The sequence below is a fragment of the Triturus cristatus genome, chromosome 1_2 (genome assembly GCF_964204655.1).
Source record: "Triturus cristatus chromosome 1_2, aTriCri1.1, whole genome shotgun sequence".
Taxonomy (NCBI): Eukaryota; Metazoa; Chordata; class Amphibia; order Caudata; family Salamandridae; genus Triturus; species Triturus cristatus.
Window position 1 is genome coordinate 20,930,978 of NC_140580.1, and position 16,364 is coordinate 20,947,341.

General features: G+C 46.2%; 1 protein-coding gene across 2 annotated transcripts in view; it reads right to left on the minus strand.

Moving 5' to 3' along the window:
* Nucleotides 1-16,364, minus strand: part of DENND2D (DENN domain containing 2D) — a 736,340-nt gene that overhangs the window by 354,866 nt on the left and 365,110 nt on the right. For both annotated transcript variants that reach the window (XM_085600175.1, XM_085600177.1), the window contains exon 6: nucleotides 4,315-4,455. In XM_085600175.1, the coding sequence (XP_085456301.1) occupies nucleotides 4,315-4,455 (141 nt within the window). The remainder of the gene's footprint in view (nucleotides 1-4,314; nucleotides 4,456-16,364) is intronic.

The window sequence follows — 16,364 nt, forward strand, 5'->3', positions numbered from 1 at the left end:
ACTACTTAAAATATGAACAAGTATGCAGCATAATCTCACTTATATTGAGGAAGAAGTGGACGTTTGTGACTGTGACTCCGGGCTCACTTGGCAGAAACTCCCCCTGACCCTCCACCCCCCATCGCAAAATGTAATGCCCGTGAAAAGGGTAGGTGGACGCAGTGTTATATAGAACATAGTCCTGAGAGCACGATTGAAAATTAAAACTAGATATAGTATATGGTATAAACTATGCACCAAAAAGTGTGATATAAGATGAACCGGGGCATGAAATATAATATGCAATACATTGTGCGCAATGACAGATTCATTGGAGAGCGCGAGATAGCACAGGCACTAGCGCGTGCTATGCGATATGCGCCTTGGAGTGTAATATGCACAGGGCAGTGTTATGTAACCTAACTAGTCTCTAAAGTTGTAATATAAAATATGTGCTGGGGAGTGTAACGTTGCATATGCACTGTGACAAAGATATGGATCCCAGATTGTAATATGTATGGCATAGAGCTGTGCGTTATAACACAGGCGTCGAGGAAGGCACCTTAGATGGGGCAATATAACTCGTGCGAAGGCAAGTGTGGCATGACATATTCACGGGGTGGTGTTACAGTGCACATGGGCTAGAGAGTGTCATAGCATATGCACTAGCTAGTGGAATACAACACAGAGGTGTGTGGCACTCGGCGGGCACTGGTGGGTGTAACACAGCATTGGGCTCAGCCAGGAGCAGGCTGTGACTCTCAAGTGAGGTTCGTCTCCTTTCCAGAGAGTAAAATAAAAAGTATTACACATCCGGCGGTGGATGTGTGTTTTATTAACCGTGAGGGGGGTTTCTTGCATAGTTTGGTCGAATTTTTGTCGAATCCCCTGTGAATGGTTTGGCGTGCATATGTATTAAATGTGCCCGTCAACAGCTACCCATGTTTGTATAAATAAACAACAAGGGTGTCTACTTGGAGAGTACCCACCGGCGGGGGCGCCGGGATTAGGCAAGGTAGGGCGTCAGACACGTCAGAGCTTCACTAGCGGTGTAAATACATTCCACGTGGATTCATTGTATGCATAGTCGCCTTTTAATGAATATCACGCAAATCGTCATGGTGATCGGTATATACGGTTTGTCCAGCATGTCCTAGGTGTTTCTATTTATATTTAAAAAATAAAATAAAAAAAACAAAGGCTGCCCCGGGGGATGGGGTCCCCGGGGCCATAAGTGGCCTGAGGAGGGGGGCAACGCAGCCCCCCTCCTAAAGAAATAAAAAAAAAAAAAAAAAAAATGCCATGACCCGGGGGTTGGGGTCCCCGGGGCCGATTAAGGCCCCGGGGAGCCCAACCCCCGGGGCCACAATCTGCAAAAAAAAAATTAGGGTGCAGGACCTGGGGGATGGGGTCCTCGGCGCCAATAAATTTGAAAAAGAAGGGGGGCCACATAGCCCTCCTTCTTAAAAAAATCAAATAAATAAAAGACCGGCATCGCGCCGGAGGCCACGCACCCTCCTTGCAGCACTCTGCAAACGCGCCCCCTGGCCAGTTGTAAGTTGGGGAATTAATTCCCCTTCAATACTGAGGGTCCCTGAGGGCGAACTAGCCCAACAGGTATCTCCAGTATGCGTCAGGGAGCTGCGTTGCAGACAGGTTTTCTGAGGCCACGCCCCTTTTTACACCTCTATGCAACGCAGCTCTGTGGCGCTTACTGGAGGTACCTAGTGGGCTAGTTTGACCCTAGGGACCCTTAGGATTAAAGGGGACTTAATCTCTCAACTTAGAACGGCCACAGGGCGCGTTTACACAGTGGTGAAGGGAGGGGACGGTGACGTGTGCAAACACGCCCTGTAGCGCGTTTTAAGTTGGGGAAATAATTCCCTTTCAATCCTGAGGGACCCTGGGGGCCAACTAGCCCACCAGGTGCTTCCAGTAAGCGCCACTGCTCTGCATTGCAGAGAGGCGGTGCAGGCCGTGCCCCTTTTTACACCTCTCTGCAATGGCGCTTACTGGACGTACCCAGTGGGCTATTTTGCCCCTAGGGACCCTCAGGATTCAAGGGGACTTAATCTCCCAACTTAAAACGGCCACAGGGCGTGTTTACACAGTGGGGAAGGGAGGGGACGGGGCCTGACGTGACATGTGCAAACACGTCCTGTGGCGGGTTTTAAGAGGTAGTTTTAATCCCCTGCCCTATTATATACTAGGGGCTTACAGAGGAGGTCATGCTAATCACAGGGGGACCCCAACGCATAGTGTTCCCTAGTGTATGTAGGTGTTTTCACTGTATTCTGAGTGTCTTTTAACATAGCACTGGCTCTAGGACTGGTTAGTCAGACTCAGTTACCACCAGTATCCGTCTGAAAAAGTTGAGGGTACAGGATAATTTTGCAACAAGGCTTCTTTCTGCTCTTCTGTTTGTTCTTTCTGCACGTTATCCTTCTTCCTGCACTTTTCTTCGTCTTTGAGGGCTTCTGTTGCTTCTTTCTGCATTTCTTTTTTTTCTTTCTGTGCGTTTTTTCTTCTTTCTTCACATGTCCTATCTCTGTAGGCATAGTTAGAAATTAGCATTTAAAAAACCTTTGAAATTCACTGAAAAAACCATAGGTTTCAGGCACGTTATAGTTAGGAATTAGCATTTAAAAAACCTTAGAAATGTCATCAGTGATGTCATGAGTGATGTCACTGACCATGTCATGAGTGATGTAATATGTGCCGTCATCAGCAGTGCATTGCGGGCGCGCGAGTTATAGTTAGCTGAACTAACTATAACGGGGGAATTTCAATGGTTTTGTACGAGTGAAAAGTCCAGCTAACTATAACACCCCTGAAACCTATGGTTTCTTCAGTGAATTGCTAAGGTTTTTTAAATGCTAATTCCTAACTATAACGTGCCTGAAACGTATGTTTTTTTCAGTGAATATATATATAGCTAACACCCTTCCCATACTGCTTTTGACATAACGTTTCATGATAAGTAGATCACTACCTATGGCATCAGACATAACTTTTCACAGGGCCTCAATCAGGCCTCTAGCCTTTATCATTGGCTTGTTACTATAGCAAACATGGGCCTACCTTATTGAGCGTAAGCCTACCCACAAGGTAACCACCAAGCATACAGTCATAAAATTACAAATATTTACTAAATGACAGCTGATAAAACAAAATGTTTCCCAAGAGGACCTAACAAGGATCAGAATGCACATCTTCCATCACAAAGGTTTGGCACAGGGGGTAACCAACACCAGCACCCTTGCCTATTAGGAAAATCTAAGAGGTCGCATGTAACAAAATACCTCTCTCCAGGTTTTATTATAGAGTTATAACAATCCATTATTAAAGGCCAATTACTGTTAATATATGCTTTCCACAACGAATTTAAAAAGATCAGGCCATTAGCCATAGTGAAGGCTTTCCACCATAACCAACAGTCATGATGTACTGAGCATAATATTTCCCACCAGGCAAAAAGTGCAATACAAGCACTTTTTTTTGGGAGGCACACACCTTCTGCCCAATCAAAAACTGTACTCGAGGTGGTGATCAGCATGTAGGCAGAGCGAAAGCTCCTCTCTCAATCGTACTTGTGAAAGCTCTTTTTCTGTTGATAATAAAAAGCATCTGCGTGCTTCAGATGGGAGAAGCTATACTTATAAATAGCACGCCTTTCCTTCAGGAATCAAAATGTTCTACAACGTTTGTAGCATTACTGTTGTTATTCTACAGGATGGCTCAAAGGCTGCTTATCTGCCATCATTTGAATGGGAGCCCTTTGTTTGCACATGCATCGCTGCAGCAGTATTCCCCGGTTTTGACGTGTAAGCAACACTTTTGGCAGCATCCCAGCAATAGCTATGACCGCATGCCAGCGATGACTATGCATCTTGTGTAGCCATCAGCTATTGTGTCCAACAGCATGGTAGCAGAACAGGGCGACCTATAGAGTTGATAGGGCGAATGATAATGAGCAGCGAGCAAGATGAAAGGTCATGCACGAGAAGGGAATGGGAGAAGAACTCTGTGTGTGAGGAAAAACAAACAAGGTGAGTTAAGGCAAATAGTCTCGCGGTTGTTGGGAAGTGGAATACAATGTGTTACATGCGTATCACACATAAAACCCACAGGGGAAGCTGGGCAAGCTGAAAGGCAATGAGGGTCACAAGGGAGTGTAAACAAGAGCAGCAGGTTGATAAAACCCTCACTCGATAAGCCACACAGGATATGGTCACATCAGAACCGCAAAGCTGAAACCGCCTGGATTCCTCTCAAGCAGATTAAATAATCAGCAGAGGTGAACAATTTTACAGTTTTACAAAAAACAACACCAACCTCTGTTCCAGAGTCGGGGATGAAGCTTTTAACCGTTACAGTCTTTCCAGGAGCAGGAAACGGTGTCTCCCTTAGGGCCTGCATGAATGGGTAAATTACTGCTGTTGCAATTTGTTGCCTCTTTTCAACCTCTTCAAGTATCTGGGAAAATGAAACAAAGCAATGCAATCAGAATAAAAAAAAATAATCAGATATTTCCTGAGCTGGCTGTTTAAAAACGTTTGTATTGTGAAACTTTCTTCAGATGAGCCCTTTTTTATACAAATACGTTGTAAAAACTCCAACTTAATATTCCCATTACCTTAGAATGTATGAAAGAATATATCATTCATATACATTCAATATTGGATACAAACATCAGTAATATGGTGGCAGCGACAATGTAGTGCTTAAGGAAGGTAAACTGGTCCACAAAGTCCTGTTACTTCGCTTTGTGCTTGGTGATGCTATTGATAAATGATCTGATGCCTATGAGGTACCCTTAGAGATGCATAGAGTCCATAAGAACGATTGGGGGCTAGTCTATGGAAACATATGCCCAATTCAGGGAGACCAGAAGAAGTATGCCCCGATGAAAGAAGCCCTAGTTGTGAAATATAGCTTTATCCCAGAAAAGGTTAACGTTTAGAGACATTCAGAAGCTTTCTAACCAGTTTTGGGTGGAGTAGAACCTTTTCATGAAAGAGCACATGTTCAGTAATGGATTTCCAGAGATGTGGAAACACCCAGTTGACTCCAGACTCATTGTACCAGAGAGTTTGCAAAGGAAGGGAGAGGGGGAATTGAGGGAGAGCATCATCAGAAGGTTAGACAGGGTACCCACCAGAAAAAAACAGGAGGGAAACAAAGAAAAACCAAATGCGTTCGCAAAAGGTCCCAAAACCAGTTTTCAGGGAAAGCATTCCCAGTCGAATCCTGAGCAGAAGAAAGGTGGTTTAATGGGAAAAAGCCCAAGTGCCATAAGTGCTACCAATATAAACACTTTAAATGGGATATCATCTGTTAGCGCAAAGCAACCCCCCAATGGTGGGCCTATCCCAATAATAGCCAGTGAAGTGCTTGGGAAGGAGGTTGCCCCAGTCAGTTTTGGGGAAGAGTGCCGAGGCTAAGCTAGTGTCCCTGGGTGACACGGAGAAGGTGTCAAGGGCTCATATGCATGACCATATGAACATGTATAGAAAGTGGGTCTCCATCAATGGGCATAGAGACTACTGTTAGGTATCATATTCTGTCCTTAGAGACAGTTGTCCCTGATATAGTCCACCGAGTTGTGATAGCAGACAACCAGGTGAGGCACTATCCAGTGACACTAGTTCCCTCTGAACAGGGGGGGCAGGGGGGTGAGGGCCTCATGTTCCTTGAGGGTAACTGTGAATCCGGCGATACCTGTGGAGTGTCTTTTAGGAAATGACCTAGAGCACACCACTTGGAAAGAGGTGGAGCTCAGGTCTCACCTGGAAATGTTGGGATTGCCTAAGCAGGTGTGCCTGAACACACAGCCCATGGCAGCTGGACAGGGGAGTCAGAAGGATCTGAAATATGGGAAAAATGGCCCAGGTGCCTGCCATGAAGAAGAATGGTAAAGGGCGTGGGGAACGTGCTCCAGATGTTCCCATTGCTCAGGCGGAGGCTGATCCTGAAGGTGATGCCTCGGAACCTAAAGGAGAAGACCTTACTGCCTAGAGAGATCTACCCGAGTTAGCCTGGTGGCAAACTGAAGGGGGTTGTCCCAGGCAGAGTCCTTGAAAGCACAGAGGGAGTACCCTACTCTTGAGGGCCTATGGCAGCAGCCCAAAACCCAAGCGACTGTCAACACCTCTGGTGATCACCTCACTTACTGAGGAATGGTCTCTTGTATGGAGAGCCTAAGGTCCTTGAGCCTGGAGCAACCTGGGTTTAGGTGGTCCCCAAGAGCCACATGGCCATCCTACTTGAGTTGGCTCATCATATCCCCCTTTATTGGGCCCCAATGAGGATGCAATCAAATAAATTCTGCAGATCCTGTGTAACCTAACAGGCCAATGAAAAGTTAGGGGTAAAGTAAAAGACCCCGCTTTCATTCCCTTTAATTGAACACCCTTTGAAAGGATGGGTATTGACATTGTTGGGCCGCCGGGCGCTAAAACTGTCTTAGGCAACAGATTCATCATGGTCTTGGTGGACCATCCCACAAGGTACCCTGGGGAAAGGGCACTGATAGGGATATTTACCTGAGTGGGTTTCCCAAAGAGGCTGCCCTCCAGTCCAACACATCACTGGTGCAGGTTCCACCAGGCCTCTGGCCCCGCGCCTCCACTGATGCGCCTGACCCAGCTGCAGACCCACTGCTCCGCTCCTCTCTCACCAGCGCAGAGGTAGAGGCAGCGCCATTGCCAAGCTTGTCGACACAAGGCCCATAAGCGGCCTGAGAGAAGATGTGGGCTGGCGCCTAGGACATTGTCACCATCCGGCTATTCCCTGGGCCTGAGGCGAAGATAAGACAACCTGAGTGGTGGACTGGGGTGTGCCCGCTGCGCCAGAACAGTGCCTGGTTCACGCACTATACATCTCCTGGAGCCTATAACTTGCCTTTCTTCACCTCTTAATGTCACCTACACGTTGTGTCCTCTAACCCCCTAATCATTGCACTGCGCCACTTGGTGCTGGATGATCGCACTGGACGGATTGGACATTTACATGTGGCTTGGCAGTACTCCACGTTTCCGTGATTCCACTTGCACAGCAGCCCCACGGTATGGTCCGTAAAGATCCCAAACAGAAGACCCTCCCCTTCGAAAAACTTACAGATAAGGTCCCTGAAGACGGCCCCAGCATGGCAGAGAGCGCACAGGGTGCGGACAACACGGAGGGCCTTCCAGCTCTATCCACAGCAGTGCTGCTGGAGATGAGGGCTGGCTTCAAAGCATTAGATGGCCGATTTGACGCACTGGACAAAAGCTTGGCAGATATGGGCTCTTAAATCCAAGTACATGACAGGCGCCTAGATGTGGCGGAGGCTCGCATCTCGGATATCGAGGATGGCACTGCGCAATCCCTCAAAGGATTAGAGCGCGTAGAACGCATCCTCAAAGAAGTGGCAATAAAGAATGAAGACCAAGAAGCGCGCAATAGACGCAATAACATCTGCATACTGGGATTCCCGGAGACCACCGCAACCAGCCATATGGACCTTTTTGTTGAGACTCTACTGGTTGACTTGTTCGGGAGAGAAGCGTTTACCCCTGGGTTTGTAATAGAACGTGCTCATCGATCCTTGGGGCCCGGCCTAATCCAGGATGCCCCCCTCGGCCCATCATTGCACGCATCATGAACTTTCGAGCCCGCGACTCTGTGCTACGCCTCGCAAGAGAACGTGGGGACACTACGTGGCAGAACTCTAAACTTTCTTTTTACCCGGACTTTACGGTCATGGTGCAGGATGCACGCCGCAAGTACAATGGAGTCAAGGCCACCCTCAGGAATCTGGGTTTGAAGTATGGCATGCTGCATCCCGCCAGGCTGCGGGTAGATATCGGGGGTAGGGCTCGCATTTTTGAAACCGAGCTGCAGGAATTTTGTCATTTATGTAAGCACAATAACAATAGGTCTGGAGCGGGAAGGGGGGGACCCTCTCCCCCACACAGTGGCTCTGATGCAAGTATCGAACTCTTTTCTAGTTCCGGCACTGGTTGACGTTGCAATAACAGCCCATCGTTGTTGTAAAACGTTTTGGGGATAATGCTCTACATACATCTGTCATATTACATATAGCTGGTTGTCTGACGTGGCGTTGCCACCCCCAACGGTGTATACCTTTGGGTTTGTTCTGGTGATTGCGAATGTACCGTTCTAACGATTTCTCATTACAGTGTAAAGGCAATTGGCACTTCACGTTCTACTTGTGGTTATGGTTTTGCCTCGCTTGGATGGGAGTGAGGTTGGGTGGGGGGAGGCGGAGGGATGCTTCACATTGTTTGAATATCAGGATCTATTTGCAGCATTGGGTACTGTCACGATTTTTTTATAATTGCAGCTCTTTGATTATGATAAGCTCCACAAGCACAGCCGATGGGCAAGTTAGGCAACGTTGAAGGCCCTTCTGGCCTATTCTTAATGTCCTGGAATGTCAGGGGACTCAATAACAATCACAAAAAAAAGGCAGATTGTTCATTATTTACTCAGGCACAACGTGGACATTGCCTATTTGCAGGAAACCCATTTACCAAGTCAGACTCGGCCCACTTTGCAGCTAGCTGGGGTGCACACAGGTATTTTGCCAACTACAGTAGCTACGCCAGAGGCAGAGCCATCCTTATCCACAAGTGGGTTCCATTCTTGGGGTTAGTGAGGGCAGATACGTAATTGTCACTGGCTCATAACACGGCTCTGGTGTGTGTATATGGCCCAAATACTGATTCTCCTGACTTCTTTCATGCGTTACATGCAGAGGCGTAGCTAGAGCTTGTGGCGCCCGGGGCTATCCCTCAGATTGCCACCCCTGGGGGGTTTGCTGGGGAAAAAGGACGGCAAGCACTTGGAAGAGGACCGAGAGACACGTAGTATCGCCACTAATAGTTACCTCAATTATGCAAGTTACATGCACATACATGACACGGTCCCAAGGCTACAAAGTTGAATACACCAGTGACTGGCAGTACAAAAGAGAACACACAGACTGCATGATCTATCTGGGGACTCAGAAAAACCGCATGTGACATCCATCAGAAAGCTGCGTGAACAATTACCTGGTAATCCCCTCAGCACAATGCAAACATGCACATACATGACACTGTTCAGGGATCCATCATCTACAGCTGACATTAAATGACCATTCATCATGGTCCCCCCCATTAAACCAATGCACTTTGTGATCTGCATGGTACATGTTCTCTGCAGCAGGCACATTAACCCTCTGTGCTACCTTTCCAGGAGTCAACCTTTCCACTAGACAAAACTCGGATCTCTCTCTAGGAAGAACATTAATCACCGAAGTTATCATGACATTTTTATTGTTTCTGAAAATTGCTGGAGGCCAGGAAGGAGGCAGCAAGTTTTTTTTAAACCATGATATACTTGCAAACACTACGCACCCACCCGAAATAGGTACCCAGTGCGGTCACACCGTTCGCACCGCCCTAACCTGCTCAAGGTTCATGTGACCTCAGTGACAGAGTCACAGTGACTGGATCACTGTTGCTCTAGGGTGTGCTGCTTTGTAGGCCTGCCCGCAAGACTGGAGATTAACTTCAGTATGGATTGTGGTGGACAGGCCTCCAACGTTAACTCACAATTGACACCACTAGGGTACACCTGCTTGTGTTAAGACATCAAGCCTTCTACGGTCTAGTGGGGCCTTCTAAGGTCTAGCATGGATATATGTTCCCTCAGTAGAGTGGTCTGGTGGACTGGTCATGAAGGCTGAACCCAGTTCCCCAGTTCCAAATTCGACAGCTCTGGCCATAGTGCCACATACTCGCCCCCACTGAACACCATACTGCCCCACTGAGAAAAACTCGCACTGCCTTCATCTACAACCTAATTCTGCCCGCTATAAACACTTGGATGTGGCTCAATTCAAATTATGCACTTGATAAGAGTAATATGCTGCCTAAAAATAAAAAAGTAAAAGCAAACACTCATAGGGAATGCGAGATTAAGTAAAGCATGTGAAATGTAAGCAGAAACAACATGGTTACCTTAACGATCTCTCACTCACTATTCAGAAATCGCAAGTGGTTTTACCTGAACAGTTAAGCACATGACTACAGGGCCCTGAAGGGAACCGTTCCAATGTCCATTGCTTATATCCTTACAAAACGTAAGCACTATGGTTTAAAAAGACCACATCCATAAACACAGAGCCATGGTACACATTTTGTTTTCCAACCCACCCATCAACCAGGTATTGCAGTACCTCCAGGAATGGTGCACTTCCCCACCTGGGGACAACAATGCTGTTCAAAGAAAGACTAGAAAACAAAAGTTGCGCTTGACTAGCAAACTCTGTAAAGTGATGCTGATGTATTTGGATGTAAATAAAACCAATCTGGCCGCTTTGCAACCCTCTGTCTTGCTTTATTTAGTTATGTATTTATTTTTCATGTTTAAAACCATCTATTTCTCTCCATCCCGCTGCACTTTGGAATAGAAAAATGTCAGAAAAAGGGCATTTCCCGCAAGAGTGTTTTTCTTTTTTGGATCCATTTCACAGGGAAGCAACTAAATGAAAGAAGGAAAGAGAGGTTGTAAACCGTTTCTTCAAGTTACGGTTTTTAGTAAGTGAGGAGCAAGACAGAAAGAGAGGGAATAATAGGAAGAGAGGGGGGGGAACACCTGACAGCACAAAAAAAGAAGAGGACATTGCCAGAGTCCTATTCCTTCTCTGCCCGTCCACGAAAGCAAGCCGAGCCTTATCTGAATGCCTTTGTCCGCCCCCAAAATAGTGCCGCCTGGGGCGGACCGCCCCCACCCCCCTAGCTACGCCACTGGGAAGAGCTGAAAGCACAAAAAAAGAAGAAGAGGACCTTTCCCGAGTCCTATTCCTTCTCTGCCCGTCCACGAAAGCAAGCCGAGCCTTATCTGAATGCCTTTGTTCGCCCCCAAAATAGTGCCGCATGGGGCGGACCGCCCCCACCGCCCCCCTAGCTACGCTACTGGCTACATGCCCAGCTAGCGAGGCTTGAACCTTGCTTTCTTTTAGTAGGGGGGACTTCAATCTACTCCTTAACCCCAGCTTAGACAGCACCGCCGTATCCGCAGATACTAAACCTAGAGCACGCCGCGCCCTGTTAGAACTTTGTGAGCAATTATCGCTGCTAGATATTTGGTGCAGACGCGACCCCGTACATACAACTTACACACACTATTCCGACCAGTACAACACTTGAACTAGGATTGACTTTTGGCTGATTTCCCCTGACCTAAACAGTTGGTTCGGGTCTCACATGACACTACCAAGGACATATTCTGACAATTCTCCAGTACAACTACACTTGTGAGTCCCGCGTCCAGAGGGTTTCTGGGCCGTGCCCTCCATGATGATCTTTTTAATGCAGAGGTACGCGAAGCCATTGAAGATTACTTTTCCATAAATACTGGTTCAGTTGACACATGGGCGGTCTTGTGGGAGGGTTTCAAAGCCTATATTAGGGGGGTCTGCATAGCCAAGCATGCTGGAGTTCTTAAAGTTCTGCGTAGAACACACTTACACGCATTGAACGCGAACTAGCTTAGCTCCCCTGACCCGGAAGCGACGGGTTGGCGTTTGGCCCTTCTGGTGGAATTTTAGGAGGCTGCTGAGCGCGAGCTATAATATATGGGCAAATATCATAACGCCAAACGGTATGGGGAGGGTGAAAGACCCGGCAGGGTGCTAGCACAGATGCTACACCCCCCATACAGCGGAGCATACATAACAGAACTGCACCCCTCCATGGATCGGACACTCACTTCCACTTCGGATATTCGTTCAGAATTCTTAAGACTAAACTTCACTGCTCTATACACTACTAAAGAGGACAGCGACCTATCGGCCCAAGAGGTATATCTGTCGGAGATTGCATTGGTATATCTTGAAAAAAAATGCAAGACTTTTTGGCAGAGCCTATATCTGTGGCAGATATCCTCGGAGCCATTGATGCCCTTCGCGGCACATCGGCCCCTGGGCTAGATTGCTTCACCGGGGACTTTTATTAGGCATATAAAGACCTACTGGCGCCACAGTTGATAGAAGTGTATGCCGAGGCCCTTGAAAAGCAGATCCTACCTCCCACGCTTCGTGAGGCGGTTATCATTCTCCTCCCCAAACCAGGCAAAGATCTGGCCCTATGCGAGTCCTACAGACCGCTATCATTATTGAACCTAGATTATAAAATCTTAGCTAAAATCATTGCCAACTGTCTATCCCAGCTGATGGAATTTATCATTTCACTGGCCCAATCCGGCTTTGTCCTGCAACGATCTACCTCATTAAATCTCCGTACACTCTTCTCTGTCATTCACAGAATTAACCCTGAGGTTCCCACCTCCACAATTTTATTGGATGCCGAAAAGGCCTGTGACTCTTTAGAATGACCCTTTTTCATCTTGGTGATGTGCCAAATGGGCATGCCCATGGGTTTCATCGCCACAACAGCATTACTATACAGCCGGCCCACGGCGAGACTTCGCCTGAACGGCATGCTATCCCGACCACTTTCTCTATCCCGCGGCACCAGACAGGGGTGTCTCCCTGTCTCCCCTGCTGTTTATCCTGGCTATGGATCCCTTAATTCGCCATTTCCAGGAACGGCATTTACAGAGAGGCTTGCAATTCAACACTGGCCCCCTTTTGGTTTCGCTTTATGCCAATGACACTATCCTCTATGTTCTATGTTAGAGACCCCCAAGTAAATTGAGAGCTGCTCATTAGAGAAATCCTCTGATTTGGCTGCTTTTTGGGCCTTGGCGTCAACTGGCACAAGTCGGTGATCTTTCCTATAACGACCAACACGGCCCAGTGGGACTGCGAATTCCCCCTAGAATGGTGCAAGGACTCGGTTAAATATCTGGGCATTCATGTGCACTTGGACACTGCCCAAATCATCCGCTTAAATTATGGTCAAGCAATTAGTACGCTAGAGGCACAGGTGGATAGATGGCTGCGGTTACCGTGGTCAATTGCTGGAAGAGTTGCGATACTTAAGATAGTAGTGCTTCCTAAATTTGTACATCTTTTTAACAATATTCCAATACCCCTTACGAATGTTTTTTTTAAAAACTTTGCGTACACACCTCATCAGGCTAATTTGGGGAGGCAAGGGGGCAAGGGTCCACTGGCAGGTGCTTACCCTCCCATATGACAGGGGGGGATACGGCGTCCCAGATCTACAATTGTACTATCTAGTGGCCCAAAGCTGCTACGCTTATCCATGGTATCATCCAGGCGCAAGGATTCAATTTTTTCGTCCCGAGGCAGATTTTGTCCTGCCAGAACGGTTGTCCACTGTCCAGCTCAAGGGGATTCCCAGAGACCCCAATGACATACAGACGGTCTCCACCACTAGCTAGGCATAGGATAAACTTAAATAGTACACTGGCGCCAATGCATTATATTCCTCTGCACTACCCCTCCGAAACGCCACATGGCTACCTATAACGGGTGAAAAACTAGTGCAACGCACCTTAACCAAATTCAATATCACCAAAATAGGGGACCTCTACCCAGAGGGGCACATCTTCTCGGAGATGGACGATGCCCGTTTCTAGGATGCCCCCCTGATGGATAGTTTTATACTGGGCTGCATTCGTTCTGCTCTACGTGCTACACTGCCTAATTATCCCGTGGAACCTGACTCCTTCACCCGCTCACGTTGATCATCAAAAATGATTCCGGTGCCAATCTAATTTCGAAGCTCAACAAAGCTTGTGCCAGCCTGAAGCCGGTAAACGATGACAAGGTCTGCAAGGCTTGGGAAAGCGATCTAGGCCACCCCATTACGGATGAGCAGTGGGCAAAGTGCTGCGAGGTAACTAATACAGTCTCTCTTAATAGCAGGCATAAACTTCTCCATTTCAAATTTTTACGCTGCATTTATTTTACACCCGCAAAAGCACACAGACTGGACCCAGCCCGACCACATCATTGCAAGAAATTTGCCGCACCGTATGCAGATTTTGCACACCTCACATGGACATATCCTAAGCTACAGACATACTGGGAGCAGGTACACAGAATACTGGGAGCCATGACTAACTTGTCGCTCATTCCTACACCAGAAGTGGCTTTACTAGGCTATACAGTTAACTTCCCCAAAAAGATCAGAAGATTTGCAGCTCTCGAATTACTGCTGGCCAAAAGAGAAATAGCTATAATGTGGGGCCGTAAAGCAGTTACCAGGTTGCAGAGTTGGCTGAATAGAATGACCTACTGTAATACTAACTGCGAGACGTATGCAAGCATTATGCCTAACTCATCTCGTCCTAAAGATATATGGAGGCCTTATAGAACATATGTTGAAACCATACGGCAGGCCACAGCCTCGCAAACAGAGCGGGGCATTGTCCTAGAAGGGGTGGGGTGACGGGTATCAGTCATTGGGCAACATGAATGTGATCACTTTAAGGACTGCTTGTTATATCTATATGATGTACCCAGCAATCAAAGGAGGAAGGGAGCGCCAACAAAGGAATAAGGAGGGAACAAGTACAGACCTGGGGGCTGTGAATACAAATTCATGCAGAATTGGATATTATGAAGTCTATTCTCCTGTTGATAGTACACTGCTAATTATGCTGCCGCTGTTATGAATCTCATGCTGCTATGTTTGACAGTATCCCACTATTTCTATATATCAATCAATCAATCAATAACACTTTATTCCGTTACAAAAATAACCATAAAAGTACATAAGAACATATTAAAATTGTTAAAAACATATAATTATATTATCAGTAAAATAATGGACCGAATTCAAAAACACTATTTCATTTCTCAGTGTGTTACATCATGATCAATTTCCTACACTTAAAAATGGTTTTTAGAAAAGTGATTACAGAAGCTATCACAAATTCTGTCTCTAGCTGTTGTAGGGCCATGAATGCTGGGCGGCATTGCCTCATACCAAATGTTTTTAAAACAGGGGTAATCCATAGTTTCCTCTGTACTGAATAAAATTTACAAAAGAATACCACATGTATAGTTGATTGTCCAGAGGTATCATCGCATGGGCATTTACACACTTCTTTCGACAAGTCATTTACATCAGGGAAGCTTATCGATCTGTGCAAAATAACCAGACGGAAACGCATCAATAAAAATGTATCATAATCACGTGTTATCAGGTCTAGGTACGGCTGCAATGTAAAAGTTGTTAATATGAGGTTATGTGCCTGCACCGTTGTTTTATTCATTTCCACACATAACCTCTGTTCGCTCAGAAAACGTAAACATTCATTTTTAAGATCTTTCCTTGTTATCCTGTGCATGGAAAGGGGATCATCATAAAAATCTTGGTGGCTCAGGTTATATAAAAACGATTTGACATATAGCAACCATCTGACTTGTTTCACCCCATCCAGACCCATACAATCTGTGAGAATCAGGTGATTAAACTTCATTTCTTCTATTGTCCATACCCTATGCCACAACAGGACCGGTTGGATCTTTATGATATCTTCCAGATATAACAACCCTAGTTCTGCGTGGCATATGAAAGAGGAGGTACTATTTGGGACCATTAGTAAAAACCTCAGAAAAATATTTTCAGCTACCTGGATAGAGTTGACATCCACATGCCACCATATACCAGCTCCATATGAAGCTACAGTGACACATTTCGCTTTATATAGGTTTAATAATTCCACCGTCGGGCGTCTGCCCAATTTCCTACTAAAATTAGATAGGGCAGTCAGAGTCCTTATAAACAATAATCTTCTTATTTTAACTGCCTCCACCCATGATCCCATGCGTTCAAATAAAATTCCGAGGTAGGAAAAAGTCTTGGTGCTTTCAATTCGCTTTTTATCAATAAAAATTGTTCTAGGCTTTATACACCATGGCCCGCAATTCATTATAAATGTTTTAGATGAGTTAATAGTCAAGCCCCTCTCCGCCATAAAATTTGCAATGCTATTTACAACCCTTTGAAGTCCCTGTGATGTACGAGCCATAAGAACCGCATCATCTGCATATAGTAATGCAGGGATAGGTCGTTTATCAGCTTCTGGTAAATCCCTGCATTCCTGTACTAAAACCCTATCTAAACTGTGTATATACAATGTAAAAAGAAATGGTGCAAGAACGCAGCCTTGTCTCACACCACACCTCACTTTAAAGTGTCTAGTGCATTCCCCCCCTGCCCCAAAACAAACCTGCGCCTTTGCCCCTTGATATAGCTGCCTTAGATAAGAAATCAAAACCACTTCCACACCCACCTCCTCTAATATCAACCATAATTTGTAATGCATTACACAGTCAAACGCAGATGATAAATCGACGAATGCCATGTATAAGGGTCCTTTTTTAGCTTTAATGTACTTGTTCATTAAAATATTAAGATTAAGGCCCTGCTCAATTGTGCCTAGCTTCTTGC